We start from the raw sequence: 17,765 nt of genomic DNA on the forward strand, positions 1-17,765 counted from the left end.
CAGCGGAAACTGTGGCTTACCATAAGTAGGTACGGGCTGTGCTTCGCAACATCGATCATGTTGTGGATGATCGTACGTAAAAGGCCCAATGAGGCGACTCGTCGTGTTCGCCATAATGTAAATTGGTGATATCCGTTGACATCTTTCGTGTTTGCAACTATTGGTGGCGTTCGGTTTTTTTACGGAATCCGTACCATGTATATTATTCATGGAGGCATTGACAATCTCATGTCCTGCAGCAGTTCCCTCGGTAAATGCTTCGATGCCAGAGAGAAAATACTCGTAGAGTTGTTAATATGGCGTTGCCTAGAAAGTTGACGAGTCAGCATAACTATGGTGGAAGGGTTTGTCCCAGCTCACCGTCTCATCAAAGTAACAACATCACTCTCATCAATCGTCTTCCGTCCCGCATGTTTGGAATATGCCGCTAGATCTTCAGCGACCTGCTCAAAATACCACGATGACGCTTGCTCAATAGCAGCTAATGTGGCCTTGCTGATCTTAGCTTTAGAGCCAGCCCTCGCTGGCGCAAATCGCGTAGCCAACTTTCGAACCACCCCCGACGGCATGTTGGGCACAGGGATGCCGTATCGGGAGAGTTTCTTTTGCTTTCCCTGCACTATAACAGTGTCTTCGTCACGCAACCCTCCTCCGACGATACCAGGGCTTTCGCTTAGAGAGACGCGAGATGGCATGTGGAGATCCAGGCCAAATTCACCGGCTGTGACAGCAGCAGCATCATCATCATCATCATCATCACTGTCGTCAAATACGGGGGCTGTGTCCTGGGCCAGATCAACGGGCGAAAGCTCGAACCCTTCATCATCGTTGAGGGGTCCGTCCATGTCATCAGCCTGAGGTGGAGGCGGGGATGGGAAGTTGAAGTCAAAGTTGAACCTCCCAAGGTCTTCCGTCTCTCCTCTTTGTCTATATTAGCCATTATAATCCAAATCCGTCCGGAGAATACCACCCACCCTCTATCAAAAGCACCTCGACTCATAACAGTTTCGTCCTGGTTCACTCGGTCTTCACCATGCTCGATACCTGTGTCATCACTATTCTCCGAGTCGCTTTCCAACCGGGTCGCATCACCAAAGTTCTCACTTAATCGAGGGTTACCGAAACTCATCATAGATAATCTCGCTCTATCGTGTTCGCTCGTAGCCCGTCGGGGGTATTCAACCGTGATATCCTCTTCTTCAAAGGCCAAGGAGAGCCTGGGTGGACGTGGCTCGGGACTCGCCTCCTCCTGCTCCTCTACTTCCTCTAAAGGCAAGGACAATCGGGGGCGTTCAATCTCCGGTTCGTTGTCGAGCTCTTCGATCTCATCCTTCTCCAGCTCCGGCCCTGGTTCCGGTTTTTCTTCTTGCGGTGATGAACGAATAGGCTGTGACACGGGCGCAAGAGCTGATACCTTAATTTAGTATGCATTTTATGCACTCATAGCACGCAAATCGCACGCATATGATATGACTCTCTTGGCTCACATACCTCTACCGAGATTCCGTAGAATATCAAATGTCGTCTCCCTCTGCATCCGTCCACTTTTCCTCCGATCACGCGCAGGTGTATTTGCCGCTCGGCGCTGCATCGCCCGTAATCCATATGGCGTTGATGGAGCAGCTCCAGCTCTGTTGCGTGGCGTTCGTCGCGACGGCGTTCCTGATGCTGCTAACCGGCTGGGGGTGAGGGGGTATCTGGTATGGATGGGAAGACGCTGAAGCTGCAGCCGTCCTCTGATTACTATATACAACTTTAAGTATAATCAGGCCCAGTGTACTCACCCCCGTAAGTGTGGTATCTCCTACAGGAGTGAAGGACTCGGAGATGTCGGACTTTCGCAGTGACCGGCGGCCACGCGGCTTAGGGGTCGTAGACATTTGTACTGATATGGGATTATATGAAAGAATTGCTTCCTAGATTATTATGACAAATGGTCGCACAGGATTGGACATGTCATTGAGAAAGTCTGAAGATGATTAGGCATCGGCGCATGTCCCAAATTCGCAAGAGGGGTTTTGTTGTTCTTCAGTGGAAAGCGCGTAGTCGATGACATGGAGTTGGAGTGTCATTGGCGTGGCTTATCGATAAGCCAGCTGACTCAGCATAAAAAAAGTTGCTACGGACCAAGTCTTGCTACTAGAATGATAATCGAATTCTAACCATTGAATGTTTTGTTCTTTTCATTCTTAGGAAATCTATAGAGATACTAAGGCGCCATGTCTGCAGACACGGCAAATCCATCCGGCCTCTCGGCCAAGATCAATAACAAGCGCAAGAGGCAAGCGGAGGAATCCTCGAAACAAACCGAGGCGGCTGCTGGCAACGCAGACGGTCCGAGTAACAAGAAAAAGAAGAACGGCAAAACCAAGCCCAAGAAGGGTGGAAAGGACAAGAAGGATAATCCCCAGCCAGATGCATTAGAGAAGGAGCAGAGAGACACCAAGCAAACCGAGACCAAAGGCGGCATTGATGAAGCTATTGGCAAGATGGACGGCCGCCTGTTGGCAGATCATTTCATGCAGAAGGCTAAGCGCCACAATAAGGAGCTGACTGCCGTCGAATTGAGTGATCTTAGTGTTCCGGGTATGTTATTGCCAAACTCAAGGACACGCCTTAGTGCTAACGATCCAAGAATCCTCATTCCTCGACACATCATCGTTTGACTCGCCTAGACAACTGGAGAAGCTACCAGCTTTTCTGAAGGCTTTCAGCCCTAAAGGATCTGACCTCTCGAAACCGTCAGAGGAGAAAGGCACACCGCACACCCTGGTTGTCTCCCCATCTGGACTCCGAGCAGCTGATGCAGTGAGGTGAGTTACAGCCAATGAGCGCTCTATCTACTGGATGGATCCGTGCTGACCATTTCGCTGCAGAGCCCTCCGTACATTCCAAACCAAAGAATCTCCAATTGGTAAGCTGTTTGCAAAGCATATCAAGCTGGAAGAAGCCAAGAAGTTCCTGGAGCGATCACGGTATGTTTTGCACCCGTTGAATTTCCTTGTACTTCAACTGACTTTCCTTAAGCATTGCCATTGGAGGCGGAACACCTGCTCGTATCTCCGACTTGATGGATGCTGGTATGGTTACCTCACATTCGAGTGATTAAAGTAGGCTAGACATGTGCTGACTTCTACAGGCTCCCTCAAACTTGGCGAGCTACAGCGTATCGTGATCGACGGATCCTATGTTGATCAGAAACAGCGTGGTATCTTCGACATGAAAGAAACCCATCTTCCACTTTTGAAGTTGCTCACGCGGCCCGAGTTTCGTGAACGGTATGGGGTGGAGGAGAAGCGGATCCAGATCCTCGTCTTTTAGCTTCTTACAATGATGTATAATGTGGTTGGCGTTAATCAAGGCTGGGTGTTAGATCTTTTGTCGTCTGCTATTCCGGGTAGTGATACCCTACATGCATCTTTTTGCCCATTGGTATATTTGCATCGTATAACTGTTTTCTTTTATACATTGACAAATATGAACTTTGTAGTTTCGACCATTTTTGTTTATCTTGAACGGTCAGTTTAAGCCTATGGTCAATCTCATGAACTGCACATATAGGCAAGTCTCTATCTCCCGTCTATCAAATTACTCCTGCGGATTGCAATCAACTTTTGTTCTACACCAGCCCCAGGTTCGCTGGTCTTATGACCCTTGTATTCATAAGATGATGCTATTGTTCAGACTATATGCTAAATATGCGAACCCATATGCCATGACCCACCCACCCAATGTACGCCAGTCCTTCTCTATATACAAATCTCATGGTACAAAATCAGGGCTTATAACAAGCGGACGTTGCTGCCAGATATATCCCCATAAAGCATAGTCGCAATGGATGGAATAAATGGGAAAGAAACAAAGCAAAAAGAATAAGATATCACACATGCAAGTAGACCATAGTAACGAAACATCGCAGAACCGGATGCGTGCTTGAGCCAGATGGTACGATCGTGTTGCAAGGTCAGCGAGGCAAAGTTATATGCAGATGGAGATGGTATCAAGCGGTGAACAGAAACAACGACCCAGGAACCAGAGGAAAGGAAATTATGTACGAGGCCATAAAAGGATGGCCATAGGCCAGAGACGTAGGCAGCAGAGAAAATCTAAGCCCGAACTCGTCTGGCATCGAAATATTTGAGGTTCACAGCGGTATCATTCACCCCTACGATCGGTGCGGCATCTTCAAGGAGCTCCCAAGGACGTACCGGGTAGGGTCCCATAATACGGCCCCGATATTGGAGGCGAAGATGGCTGGCAACGCAATTAATGCCTTCTGAAAGACTAACTGAGGAACCTGCAGGGGTCATAGCAGGTGTTTGTGGGTTAGATGGAGCGCCCGGCAGGGCGCCCGACGGTGTTGGAGTTGGAGTAGAACCACCGGCGGCAGGTGATGGAAGAGAAGCAGCTTGCAAGCTATTCAGTGCTGCTGCATCGCTCATGGGACCGAGAAGGTAGATAAATCTCGAGTCATTCTGATACTGAAGAAAGGGTGGGCACTTTTCTTTGAGGAAACGGGCGCAATGTTGCCGAGCCTCATCCGGGAACGTGTCGATCAGTGAGGCTGCGACGTCTAATGCATGGGTCTGAAGCAGAATTCCGGGACAAGCACGGCAGCCCTGAGACGGTATTGGGTGAGGGAAATAGTCAGTTGCCGGGAAAAGACGTATCACGCTGTCTGGAAGGCGTGCAAGGGATATGCAAAGAATCGAGATTAGCAAACGAGACTGTTCCTGCAGGCCGTTGGGCTTAGGCGCAGGGGATGGCATAGTGAATGCAGAACGGTGAATCACAATCATCCGTAGGAAAGCAGAGAACCAGAAAGCGAGAGCCCTCTCGAAGTTTGAGCGGGACTGAAGAATTTGAGTCGTAGCCGCGCCGTGTCTATTCGCGGTGACATTGTTGAAATTGGTTTGCATGATAACAAGCCTGTGGAGAAGTAGATCCATTTTCTCGACGAGAACGGGAGCCACAGACTGTACACCAGCTTCGGGCACACTGTAAGCAAGCTTCTCAATTATTGTCAGGTACAGCTTTGCTGTCTCCAAGGACTTGGCATTGCCCGAGGGTCCATGGGCTTCAAGGTGTTCTTCGAATAGTGGGATAGAAAAGAGAGCTCTTTCAGCTCGCTCCCGAATCTAAAAGAAGAAAGTTAGCTTAGGAGGAAAGCGTTGGAGTGATACTGGCGCTTTCGTACCTGTCTTATTACGTCTTGGCTCATGAGGCCTACGAAACCAACCCAATTCGATCCTTTCGAGCGTGTATCTTCCACAGCAGCCTTGAACATCACGTCAACGATACCGTTACCCACATTACGGCCAGATTCTGCATTGAAAAGCATTTGGAGTTTCAACTGGCAAAAAGGAAGGGAGAAGTCATCAGTCATGCGGACAACCTTCTCTGCTTCGGACATAGTAGGTGGACCTTGGAGGTATGATTAGCAATATGAGCAACTGTCGAAGTTCGCTTTACTAACCAGCGAGTGAGTCAAAGCCCAACAGGCTATCCAGAGCCCTTTGCAGGACGGTTGTTGACGTTGAGTATTTTCCAATAAAGCCTTCCAGACAGTATTGGACCGTAACTTCAGGATTCTGTGTAAGAAGGATATCGAGCAACTCTATTGCACAACCTGCGATGTCGGGCTGTCTTGAATCGAGTCCAGCCTTTGAATCAACCAATGCAACTGCATCGCAAATTATATCGAGGGTCTCCTGAGGGTGCTTCAAAAAAAACTCTTGTTGTGCAACATGAAAACGGTATGTGACCTGAACAAACAAGTTTAGTGCTGCGTTCTAGGAGAATATGAATAGTTGACGTACCAAGTCAGCATATTTACTTTTTCCTGATATTAGAGGAACAAGAAGCTGAAGCAGTTCCACCCGCAACCCAGTCAGGTTGGGAATTACAGCAGCCACCTTTTCCGACTGCAAAAGCTTTTTCACCAAAAACACAAAAGCATGTATGGTGACGCAGCCAACTCCGATGAGAGGAGGGAGGATTCGAGACATTGACGGGGTAGAGGACTTCAGAAGTCCACATATCCAACGAATCAGCATAGTATCGAAATGCTTTGGTTGGAACGGCCGCAGATAAGCCAGATACCTAGCGGTTTCATTTGCTGACAGTTTTGCAGGACTGCCGCTACTTTCTAGTATATGTATAAGCGAATAGAAGACCGCATCCATCGTGGATTCGTCCATGCCACTCCCAGACGAGAGGAGCTGGTTCAACTTTGCTTGAAATGAAGGATCGACATCACTGAGCGCTAGGGGAATGCTATCTGAAAGCGGGGATGGCGCTGCCAAAGCTGACTTGCTCTCTAAGCGAGTAAGGTCCTGGCGCAAGAGAGCAACGGTGTTGAATTCACTAGGTATTCGGAGCCCTAACTCGATGAGTGAAAACAACAGGTCCAAACTTGCATTGCCTAGTCTTTTGAGACGAGCATACGACTCAACAAGGCCCCTAAAAAGATCAGCTGTAGCGCCAATTACACAGAAGCAGTCAAAATGGCAATTGACCGTATCGGCAACGGAAGCCAGGACAACATCGTCATCACAACGAGTAGCTTGTTTTAGTATGTCTGCTAGCATCGAGAGATCACCGTAAGTCTCTAAGATCTCCCTGACACTGTAGAATTCGTCGGGAGTAAGGGCGGATACGCCTGGGTCCACCATCACAGAGACCCCAGAGAGTTTCCTGTAGTTGTTAGCTGGGGTAGTACTCGTAGGGAGCAGAGAAGCGTACCTAGGTGAGTCGCGGTAATGCCCAGCAACTCCTCGGCGAATCCACTGTCCGATTTCAGATTTGACAGCCCAGGTGGGATTGGCCTGTGATGGTTCGATGGGCATTGCACTGCCCATCTCAGCGCCAAAGATATTGGGCAGTCGTTGAGCAATTGATAACTTGAGCTCTGCAATGGCAGAGTCCTCCTCCATCACCGGGATTCCAGCCCGGTAAAGGAGTGTATTGCGTAGGTTACGCACATGCTCTGGGAGGCGATTGGCCGGCAGTTGCTTTAGGAGACAGAGGTCACTCGATACGGGCTGGGACGTATTTGTGACACCTTTTGCCATCAGCCATTGCAGGTACCTACCTACAGAGAATGTCTGAGATCTGACTAGCTCCGAAATAATATGGTAGATGTTTTCCATGTTTAGAGCGCTAGTCACTCGAACATCAGCGAGGAAAGAAAGGATATATGAATCAACGTCGATCCCAGACATCTTCCACTTGCGCAGAAGACGGACGCCTGTATATACACGGCAAAGACCATAGCGGAACGGTGTAGCTGTCCACTCGAGGAGTTTGGAAATGAGAACAGCCTTATCCTCTAGCGTTTTCAGGCATGCAGCCGAGGCGGAAGAGATATCGTGCGCGGAGCGGATGGAGTCGAATAGCTGAATGACACGCTGTTGTGGTGACCGTTCAGCTGTCCCTTGGTGGTTCTTGGGTAGCTGCAACCGCGAATTGCGCTCGCAGAGGTTCTGGTAAATTGTTTTATGGACAGTGTCTTTGAGGTTTAGGCAGGAAGATATAAGCTCCTTGTGTTTTTCCCATGAGCCTGGGAGGACCACAGATGAGGTATGCTCGAGAACAAGCCTCCTGACATACAGAGATAATCGATCTATGAGGGGCTGTAATGCACCAACCTTTTCCGGCTGAGTGACCTGCTGTCCCATTAATAGGATATTAACCATCAATACCAGTGCACTTACCTGACGCAACTTCTCAAGCAGCAATTCGGCTAACCGCCGCCCACGCTTCCGATATCGTATGATATTATCCCAATAGATACCAAGCATCAGCAGCCAAACGGGAACAGTATTGACCGGCGCGGCTTCTAGCGAGGACAAAAACCATCCAAGGTACTGGTCGTGGTCTAGCAGACGTTCAAAGAACAAGCGAGCAGTTAAGCTCACCCTATGAACCGTTAGCACTCGAATTACACGAACACCAAGTTGAATACATACGCATATGTCATCTTCGTTTTCCATTGTGCAGAGCCGCAGGCACCTAGCACGCCTTCCAAGAACTGCTGAACGGTTGCTGTCCAGTCACGGACCCATTTTGCTTCCAAGCCCAGTGCTAGTGTGCCACTCGTTCCTTTCCTCTTGAACGCACGGATCTCATTTGCACCGACACACTTTGCAAGCCACACAGCTCGGCTAACTGGGATACCTTTGTTTAAGCATTGGTCCAGGAGTGCCTTTCCCCGGATACCATGAGGAATCGTTCGGCTCAACTTGCGCAAAGGAACAGACGGGTTAGCTAGGTCACGGAGCCATGCCTCGCGTTTATTATCTGTTAGGGTTACTCGCGGAGGTGGCTTAAAGGTCGACGGCACAGTCACCAAGCTATGGTTTTGTCTCTTTTCAAGAGCCGCGGCAAAAACGGAAGAGAGCATCTGCAGACCGGAGCGGTGCTTCAACTGTGCGTATAACGAGGGTCGTGCGGTGTTTGACTCGTTCTGAGATACCTGAGTACGGTCATAGTGTCCCTGCTTTGCCGTTTGCTCGTTTAGAACATCTTCCGGGTGGTTCCCAGTCCATGGAGAGAAATCCGCAACCTCTAACGTTTTGGTTACCGGTCAAAGGGGTCCCGTGATTTGTATAGCCGTTTTGAGAGGATAACTTACTTTCTCCTTTGAGCACCGGTGCAACTGAGGGAGTCTCGATACGATAGGGGACCGTCTGCACCTCCTTCACGGGTGAACCAGCTCGTGACAAGGTGGGATTGGCTCCCAGCGACTCCGGAACATACTTCCAAGGCAAAACTGGTAAAGAGGGTGGCGATGCAGGCTTCCCACCCTGCGCGACAGATGTCGCATCTTCCTCATTCATCACATTGCTCCCCGGCACCTCGGACAGCATAGCCTGGAAGGACCATACCGGCCGATTGCGCCAAGAAAGTGAGGGGGGCTTTAAGCCACCCGTTCCTGGTGTGCTTCTCAGCTCTCCAGCGCTTCCCGGCACAGGACTCGCATCTCGGGCAGAGGGTGCCGCAGGTAAATCCAGCCTAAGTCTTTTTGGCGGAGGTTCCACCTCTTGCGCATCACCACCGCTCGTTGTAAGGTCGATGACTGCCGGCTGTCTGGGTTGCGGCTGCGGTACAGGTGTTGGTAGCTTCTCGAACTGAGGGTCGGGCGGTCCCACGGCTTGAGAAGCATCAACATGTCCAGAGCCGCTGTTGACGGCGCGCAGGGGATGACCCCACGATTGGACGCCGGCAGAAGAATGAGGTATCATCTCAGCTTCATGGTGTATCACCGCGCCGGAGGTTGGTCATTGGAACAGCAGAACAAGGCCGATCAACCGGACTGAACACGCGCAAACGGTCGTCAGCGACTCTCTAAAACAACCGAGATATCCCAGCTCCGTTTATATGCCTCCTACCAATCTGTTACCGGAAGGACGTCGGGAAATGCACGGTGAGCGGATAGAGTATTTAAAGGTCGGGAAATAATCGGTGCGGATCAAGTAGGGGCGGGAAAGTCTGCACAGAGGGCCGCGAGGCACGCGAACGAAGGGTCGAGGCGGGAAATTGATTGAAGAAGGACAAAGTAGAAAAGAAAGAAGAACACCAAGAAGGAGAAGGGCGAGGGAATTGGGGGAAAAGCCGAGTACGGCGAACGATAGGGAAGATCTTCAGATAACGTAAGGAAGGACCAACTGGCAGTCCGTCTTTTTTGGGTATCATCCGTACTACATACATACATACATACATACAATGGGACAGTCCGGAGTTATGGGACCGTCTGGTACTTACTAGTACTAGAACTAGTAAGAAGTGGTCCTACAGTAAGGGGAGGGGCGGACTGAAGTGTACCGGATGACGGGTAATTAACGCGGGATTGGCACAGTGTGGGTGAGATAAACATGGATCCATTACTGGCGTAATACCGGATGCCGAATGCGTCTTAAGCTTGAAAGCTGATTGTCCGTACTTTTTAACCTTATTGGGAGTCTCAAGAGAGATTCATGCAAATCGAATTCTGATCGCTCAAGGGTTCGTTGTTTCTTTGTCTGTTTCTCATTTCATTCCCTTGACGGGTGATATAGTGTTTAATAGCCTGGAGTCAGATCCTTAAGGAATGATGAAGAGGTCGCCTGGCAGGTGTACGATTGCTAAATTATTCTTTCGGTACTGTATGTATTCCTTTTCATACCGGTGACCTCCCCATGAAGCTGCATCAGATTTTACCCGCATAACTGCCAGTGTTATATTATATATCCATTATCCACCCGGGGTGGGTTCCAGACCTATTTTTTAGGGGGTGGGAAATCAAAAATTACACACAGGTAATAAGGCAATAGGAGCAGACGGCACTAATGAATCGCCGGAGACGATACTAGTATTACCCAACTAAAAAAGGGTCATCCTCGGATTCTCCGGCACATCGATGGGGTCTCTTGGCAATCAGATGATGGGTCCCATATTGCCCCATTCTCGAAAATCGGGGATATCTTATGGAACAATGTTGAGTAACTAATTCCGAGAATGATGGCATTGACAAAACCTTCTTTGCCTCTTGGGAGTTCATTCAAGTCTGGGACATTGGCCGATATTGGGTGGACGTAATATTTCTCCCAGCTCGTCATCCACCCGTATGTACATACTGCACGTACATATACTATCTGTAGTAGCCTGGACGTACCGGTACACCCGTATAGCCTGCAGTGATACCAATGATTTGCATCTTCATTCGGGGATATCGACTGGCCCATAGAACAGTTGGTCAGACAGCCTGCGCATCAAGCGAATGATATCCCATGGATTCTGTCTCCCAATACTCTCAATACTACTACGAGAAACCCAATTCCCCTCCCGTCTCTCAGTTCCACCTTCTGGTGGTGAGAAGCAGCCGCCGATCCATTCCTACCAGACTCCGCCACTCGCTCTGGATGAGCCATCAGATACTACTTAATTCCTCCTCCTCCGCATGACAATCCCCCAATGTGGCATGATATGGTTGTCTGATTCACCCTTCTCCCCGCATTTCCACTGTGATATGTCAAAAAGGCTGGTTTTATTGTGCGTATTGTATTGTATTTTATCTCATTTATTGATTTTTCTTTATATCTTTATGATGGTAAGGTTTCTTCTTCGTCTTTCTCCCTCTCCTACACTACTATCAGAGCCCTGCCTGGTAAAGCTTAACGGATGTAGTTGATCAATGCTCTCTCTTTCCATTGCTGATGCCTGAATGCCATCGGACACCCACTCTCAGTCACCGCTTATGCCAATAGTATTACCGAACATCCCTGACTGCAGTGCTCACTGGATCGTCGCACGAATACACCCTAAGTACTCGTAGTAGACAAACACTTACACGCTGTAGCTGCATCAAGACCTAGAATTTTTAGCATATCAAGCAAGTATGCTGCAATTACGCCAGGCTACCATGGATCCGTGCCATACTGATGTGCGATTGGATGTATACACAAGTACACCAGGAATGGATCCAATTAGAATAGGACTTGGCTAACTGACACCAAGGAGTGCTTTGCAGAGGTGGACGACCAACCTACTAGTAGTAGTTGAAAGATGTTTGCTTTTTCGGAATAGGGTTGTTCGAGCCAATCTCTGTTTCATCTGTCCCCTACACTTGATTCAGCCCATGGTTGTGCTTCCGGGGGTTTGTTCATTGAGCAAGGATGACTTCCTTTTGGACGTTGTATATCATGGTTTTCATTCTTTCCTTTTTAATTTATGTTTGTGCCCAAAATATGTTGGAGTGAGAGATAAGACAGCTTTACGAGTCCGAGAGCAGGGAAATCAAACCCCCTCTCAATTCTTTTTTTTCATCTTCCCCTTGTCGGTGTGCATTACTACTAGTATCTAGGTACATACTACATAGAAATTTGTGATGGTTCATTGTGACGGGAGATAAAGAAGATAAAGCCGAGTGACCAATCGATCGACCGCCGCTTTAGCCTTGGCGCCAACGACCGCTTGGCTGGCAAGTTCGTCTTTCTCCCAGCGTCGTAATAACAAGCTGTACAATAGCACCAGTTATTTCCCGTGTGAAGATGGCTTCGAAAAAGGACATGCGGAGGTTGGACCTCGGTGCGTTAATTTCACCATCCTTTCCCACCTCGTCTCATTCGTGACGGTGAGAACGCAGCCACTAATTGCTGTTTTCCGACTTTAGCTATCCCCTATGTCGACCCGCCCGCCAACAAGGATGATGCCGATATGTCTGGTATATTAAATCTGCTACATGGATCAATCGGGGAAGAATGCTTGATTAACGCTCTGGTCCAGGCGCAATGACCAGCACCATGCCCATGGCCGCGGTAGGTTGTCATCCGGATTTCTCATGGCTGCGCGCTTCGGGGATGCTGACAGATTTCGTAGATGTTTACCCGTAACAGGTGAGATAGACTACATCTGTTCACATTGCTAGGGCCATCTATCTGACAACCCTTTGATATCCAGGATGATCGGGTGGTAGGTTGCTTTATTACTATCAGCCTTATAGGTGTCTAACTGGTTTTTAGGGTCTCATTCGTCTTTTCGCTTCAAAATTGGCTCGGCGAAACACCCGATCAGAAAAGCACGGCGTCTACTCCCGCGTATATGTCCGTTTTCATGTCCTGTTCGTCTCCTTTCCCCCTTTACTAAAGGATAAGATAGATACTAACTTCTGATGTGCATATAGTGATGGCATTGGTTGTTGTACGTCTCAAGTTCCCTAACTACCCGCCTTGCCTAAGTGATCGGGCCTGGTACTTACTCATATGGCGCAGACATATTTCCCTATATTCATGCCTCCGCCGGCAGCCCCGGCAGGTGCTGCAACTGCTACCCCTTCCCCATAAATAATGTCGACTGTGTGGCCTTTTCGAGAAATTGAATTGTGATCTTATACCGCCCCATATATTTATTACCTAAGAAGAAAGGGGGTAGGACAGTTTTGAAGTTCAGGATGATACCCAAACTTCCACGTCCATGTGGTCATCGATTTGCCACTGTAGTACATCGTGATCACGTGGCAATGTATCAATAGTTACTCTAATACCAGTCTTGATATTTTGCTTCTGCTTCCGAGTCATGCTGTTTCTTCATATACTGTGGGATTAGATCTGAATGAGGTCATATTTTGATATAGAGGACAATCATATTATAATACAGGTAATAGTAGATCATCTGGCCGATCAGCTGGATGAAGACAACGCAGATGAGTGACCAGGGGCTTAGTCACAGTTTCACCGCCTTCCCCCACAGAGGCGCTAAATCGGGTCGCGCCCCTCAAAAGGCTCTTTCTTCTTCCTCACTTGTCTTCTCCCCAACAACACCTTCATAGTCACCCTTCAGCTCCTCTACGAACGCTCGCGATCGCTACAAGTTACAGAGTTTTTACTCTTACCCCTCGCTTTCATACTACAACCGCTTTTAAGGGCCCGTTTCGAGAAAAGGCCGAGTTTATGTCCATCGAAAACCTCAAGACCTTCGGTAAGCCCATTTGCCACCTCCCCTATGCCCGCTATGACTCCCCCCTAAAGGTGGTGATCGCCCTGGACGAGCAAAGGCGTCGCTATAGCAAGTCTATCGGATGTTTTGTATCACGGATCTGGCCTTGATCATTTGCAGATCGTCTTCATCTACAGATCGGTGCCGCATGGCATTTTTGGCGGGGTAGTCCTGCTTAGGAGCCTGAGGCTGACACGTGCCCCAAACAGACCCCTTCGCCGAAGCTGACGAAGACACCGGCGAGACCAAGCAGTCTCAAAATTATATCCATATACGGATTCAGCGTATGTCCTCCTTACTCTCGTCTCTATTTTCTGGATTTTCTACCTGCCCTTGGAATGTGTTACTGATATCGCTCCTTCACAGAGCGCAATGGTCGAAAAACCTTGACTACCGTTCAGGGTCTTCCTAAGAAGTTCGATCAGAAGAAGATCTTAAAGGTGATCAAGAAGAAATTCGGTAAGTTGCTACTGCGTCGCTACGGTAGAATCACAAGGACCCCCCAACTAACGGATGCACAGCCTGCAATGGCACCATCGTCTCCGATAGTGAGATGGGCGAGGTGATTCAGCTGCAAGGTGATCAGCGTAAAGATGTTCAGGAGTTCTTGACCGACAAGAAGGAGGGTCTCGAGCTGGATGCCAAGACTATCAAGGTCCACGGTTTCTAAAGGAGACGCCGCGCCCCGTTCCGATCCCTTCTTCCCAGTCTACTTTGCCCTCGGAGTGGTTGGATAGAAGGCATGTATCGCCTATCCTTCGTCTTAACTCTGCATTGCACTCTACGCAATTGCAGCATCTAGGTGGTTCGGTTAAGCTTCTTGTCTTTTATATTCAACCCTCTGTGCCCGGCGTACTGGACCTGGGACCCCTGTCGTTATTATGCACTGTCTAATTTTGATCCCTACCAATTGCGATACGCGATTGATGGGAGTGGGTCCTTTGTTGGCTCGACTGCTATACTCGGAATGGGATTATGACGGAACGAGGCGTTGGTAGATACCCAATATATGCATAGATGTTCTTCTGTTTCTTGCCTCATCCCTGTCCTTACTCGGCTTGGAGGAAATACGTGTCGGAAGGTCTGTCATGAGATGGATGTTGTGGAGGGTTGCCTGGGGTGCGAAGGTCAATCTCTGGTTTGCACTTGCGTTCTACGTCTTCCACATGTTGTTTCTGGACTTGTCCTCACAACACAGTCATTTTCAGAATAGGATGTATGCAATGCGATATGCAATCTGCAGTGGATCTTATGAGTACCAATAGGAATACATGTAATAGTTTTCGCGAGTAACAGATCAGAAAACTAGGCCAAGGCTACTTATTGCTTGTGCAGTACTATTTCACATAGTGACCCGTTTCCCCACAGGCATCAATCACAACTCGCGCGGCCCAACTCGATCATTCGCCACACGCATACGAAGGAATATCGCAACAGCCCAATCCCATAATTTCCGAGTGATAACAAAGACGGGGACCTCCGGTTCGTTTTCTCGGGTTAGATGTAACTGAAGCAGAAGTGAGGACATGCTCACGAAACTCGCAACGGAAACAACTAGCAAAGCAGCCGCCGTTTCGCGCTTAATCATGGCGTGGTTTTGGGTGGCATGGTAAAGGAATGTGAGTGTCTCCATGGGGCAAGCAACACGTCAGTCATTCCTCGTTGCAGCGGAGCGGTTGTGGAGTGGCAGACTTACAGTTGTGATGGATATCCAGGCCGGAAGGAGAAGGCGTGGATCTGAAGATGCACCCGAAAGGTAGAGGACCCATGAAGAGATATAAGCAATCAATCCGTTGGTAGTAAGGAGACGAATAACAACAGCCGGCGGGGTATAATTCAAAAGCCTGTAGAATGAATATAAGTCCCAAACTGGGATATATAGAATTAGAGGGGCCGAGACACAAACTCACCATCGAGACATCATACAATCGGCAAAGAAATACGAAAGATAAGCAGATGCACAGCACTAGAGAAGGTATTTGTTAGTTCACAGTTTCGTGGGGATGGTCTTGTGCCTGGACGTTGGGAGCTTCATAGGGTCTCTATCCCCGTAAGCCTCCCACCAGAGAGGCCTATACATACCCACATAATCGCCAGGGCCACCTCAGTCACCCTGAATCTTCTTTCAACATCCCACTCTTGATTGATACTATCGACAATCGCCGCCGTCCACCCCTCATGCCCCATCCCCGCCTGTATGTGGAGCAATTCGGCCAGGAAGGTGAAGGCACACCGAAGCCCCCACCATGCTGCGGGCACCGTGCTCAGTGCCCGACAGATCAGGAGAGGGAGGTACCATTTCCGGTCTACTCCCAAGATGACAGCCACTCGCGGATGCAAAGTGGAGGGAGCCGTTGCGTGACCGGAATCATTGCTGTTGGGGATCTGGGGTGTAGAAGGGTCGAGGGACGGCGGGACGACAGCGGCGGCGGCGGCTGGGGAAGCCACGTCTTTTTTCGTAGGCGTCCGCCGGGAAGTTCGAGATTGAGGCTAAGAGTTGCGAGCGCAAGTCCGGGTCGAGAGTACTCAAACGAGCAACTTCAGGGGGGTATCGGGCGTGGGGAGAGAAGGGCGGGGGAGCATCACGAGGAGGAGCCAGCCTTATGATACGGCATATGCGGCCGTTGCGCAGAAGGATTGAGAAACTAGTGAGAGAGCAAAGACTGGAAGTGATAGGAGTCAATCCTATCGAGGACTATCCCGTTAACAAGGTCGGTTTTTATCGGCGAAGACGACGGGTTGTTGACAACAAGTCAGGTTCCGAGCAGCACAGCACAGCGCACAGTCAGCGACGAGACGACTTCATATGACAGCGATAGATCCGTCCTTCAGGAAGCTGCCGATAGAGTCGACGCCATGACCTAGCGTGCGAATCGGAGAAGCACAGCTGGCCGAACGGGCTGAGAAATGGCGGGCGGAGTTGATATCACGTGAGTCATCCGTCGGGATTTCTTTTGCGGCCTTGATCATTGGTTCTTTTTGACTCGACTCTCAATTCATTCTGCTCGAGGTTCTCGTGGCCTTACTTCACAATGGCATCCTCGCTGTCAAAGGGGCCTGTCTTTACGGCCGTCCGCCTCAATAACGCCGTTTTCCCACTGTACTCATGTCAATGCCGGTTTCTTTCGCAGTCGTCCCAACGCAGTGCCATGCGGGGGATTCCGGAAAACATTGCTATCAAACAACCAGCTCAGCCGAGTATGGCGACGAGGGGGATGGGTCTATCAAGGTCTGAGTTGCCTCAGGATATTGGGTTGCTGCCAGGCACATACGTTCGCCCGCTCTGGAGGGATATGCCTTCGATCTTTCAACATCCGCAGGAGCGTCTGCAATTGGAGTGGCTTTGGTTGAAGTCGGGATTCCAAAATTTCTTGGGGTATGCTGCTGCCTTTCACTGTTCGTTGTATTCTCATCTTTTATGATAACCAAAAACGTGGAGCACCGCGATGCGCGGAAGTGATCTGCTAGGATGGGCGCAAGAAACTAACTGGCGGACAGTCTTGTTGCTTATTGCAAATGGTTCAATTCAGGTTTACCACTTCGTCTGAAGGAGCGTCGGCAAGCTGCTCGTGAGCTCCATCAGCACATGTACTCTGCGTTCGCTAAGTAAGTTCTACCTAATCCACATAATGCGGGCTAGTGAGATCCTGATCATACCATCCGTCTCACAGGGGAGACATCAGCACTCTGCGCAAGGTTTGCTGCACCGGCCTCGCCAACAACCTTTCCTCCCGTATCGCCAACCGTCCCAGGGATGAGAAGGTCAGCTGGTCTCTTGACAAATACAACCGCACGCCAGCAACTCTTCTCACCGGACTCCGTGTGTTGTCGGACCGTGCTACTCAAATCCCCGAGATCCCCGACTCTGGAGTGCGACAGGTCGTGGTGCGTATCACAAGCAGACAGTCCACTGGGAAATCCAAGGTGGTCAAGACGGGCAAGTCCGAAGTCTCCGTCGAGTCTACCGCCCCGCCCAAGCAACAAGACTGTACCGAATACATTGTTCTCCAGAAGCTTCGGTGGTATGGCGAGGAGGAGGACTGGCGCATTTGGGGCCACGCTACGCCAACCACTGTGGAAGATCTTGCCAACCCCATGTTCGTCTCCGGACTGACGTTTGCCGAGCGTATGGCAGCCATGAAGGAACAGTTTTCAGGAAAGAAATAAGCCCTATCATACGCACAAATTACGCCAACAGCTGTATAATGAACCCCTAGTGGCCAAGAGGTAGAGCCCAGACTCCTGGCACTCATCTCCAGAATGAGCGAGAGGCATGTCATTGCCTCGTTATG

At 49.6% G+C, this 17,765-nt stretch overlaps 6 protein-coding genes across 6 annotated transcripts; 3 read left to right on the forward strand and 3 right to left on the reverse strand.

Annotated features, from left to right (window-relative positions):
* Window positions 1–206: 206 nt before the first annotated feature.
* Window positions 207–1,880, reverse strand: ABOM_005257 (uncharacterized protein; the record flags this gene model as incomplete). The annotated part of the gene is made up of 5 exons (XM_022532386.1): window positions 207–306; window positions 361–921; window positions 975–1,407; window positions 1,492–1,723; window positions 1,785–1,880. 5 exons carry the CDS (start codon window positions 1,878–1,880, stop codon window positions 207–209), a joined length of 1,422 nt encoding a protein of 473 aa, XP_022389720.1.
* Window positions 1,881–2,219: 339 nt separating this feature from the next.
* ABOM_005258 (uncharacterized protein) lies at window positions 2,220–3,321 on the forward strand (the record flags this gene model as incomplete). Its single annotated transcript, XM_022532387.1, has 5 exons — window positions 2,220–2,586; window positions 2,636–2,813; window positions 2,877–2,975; window positions 3,028–3,080; window positions 3,140–3,321. The coding sequence occupies 5 exons, from the start codon at window positions 2,220–2,222 to the stop codon at window positions 3,319–3,321; spliced, it is 879 nt and encodes a 292-aa protein (XP_022389723.1).
* Window positions 3,322–4,106: 785 nt separating this feature from the next.
* Window positions 4,107–9,245, reverse strand: ABOM_005259 (mediator of RNA polymerase II transcription subunit 12; the record flags this gene model as incomplete). The annotated part of the gene is made up of 7 exons (XM_022532388.1): window positions 4,107–5,138; window positions 5,198–5,424; window positions 5,477–5,765; window positions 5,820–6,696; window positions 6,745–7,920; window positions 7,971–8,568; window positions 8,636–9,245. The coding sequence occupies 7 exons, from the start codon at window positions 9,243–9,245 to the stop codon at window positions 4,107–4,109; spliced, it is 4,809 nt and encodes a 1,602-aa protein (XP_022389722.1).
* A 2,784-nt stretch (window positions 9,246–12,029) lies between these two features.
* On the forward strand, window positions 12,030–14,143 carry ABOM_005260 (uncharacterized protein; the record flags this gene model as incomplete). The annotated part of the gene is made up of 11 exons (XM_022532389.1): window positions 12,030–12,066; window positions 12,152–12,202; window positions 12,265–12,296; window positions 12,358–12,374; window positions 12,439–12,450; window positions 12,501–12,598; window positions 12,662–12,678; window positions 13,401–13,455; window positions 13,683–13,757; window positions 13,840–13,932; window positions 13,995–14,143. 11 exons carry the CDS (start codon window positions 12,030–12,032, stop codon window positions 14,141–14,143), a joined length of 636 nt encoding a protein of 211 aa, XP_022389666.1.
* Window positions 14,144–14,848: 705 nt separating this feature from the next.
* On the reverse strand, window positions 14,849–16,056 carry ABOM_005261 (uncharacterized protein; the record flags this gene model as incomplete). Its single annotated transcript, XM_022532390.1, has 5 exons — window positions 14,849–15,100; window positions 15,170–15,317; window positions 15,384–15,439; window positions 15,556–15,963; window positions 16,006–16,056. The coding sequence occupies 5 exons, from the start codon at window positions 16,054–16,056 to the stop codon at window positions 14,849–14,851; spliced, it is 915 nt and encodes a 304-aa protein (XP_022389667.1).
* Window positions 16,057–16,505: 449 nt separating this feature from the next.
* ABOM_005262 (uncharacterized protein) lies at window positions 16,506–17,640 on the forward strand (the record flags this gene model as incomplete). The annotated part of the gene is made up of 3 exons (XM_022532391.1): window positions 16,506–16,849; window positions 16,972–17,079; window positions 17,145–17,640. The coding sequence occupies 3 exons, from the start codon at window positions 16,506–16,508 to the stop codon at window positions 17,638–17,640; spliced, it is 948 nt and encodes a 315-aa protein (XP_022389668.1).
* Between the last annotated feature and the right edge of the window lie 125 nt (window positions 17,641–17,765).

This window comes from Aspergillus bombycis (genome assembly GCF_001792695.1).
Source record: "Aspergillus bombycis strain NRRL26010 chromosome Unknown contig00036, whole genome shotgun sequence".
Classification (NCBI taxonomy): domain Eukaryota; kingdom Fungi; phylum Ascomycota; class Eurotiomycetes; order Eurotiales; family Aspergillaceae; genus Aspergillus; species Aspergillus bombycis.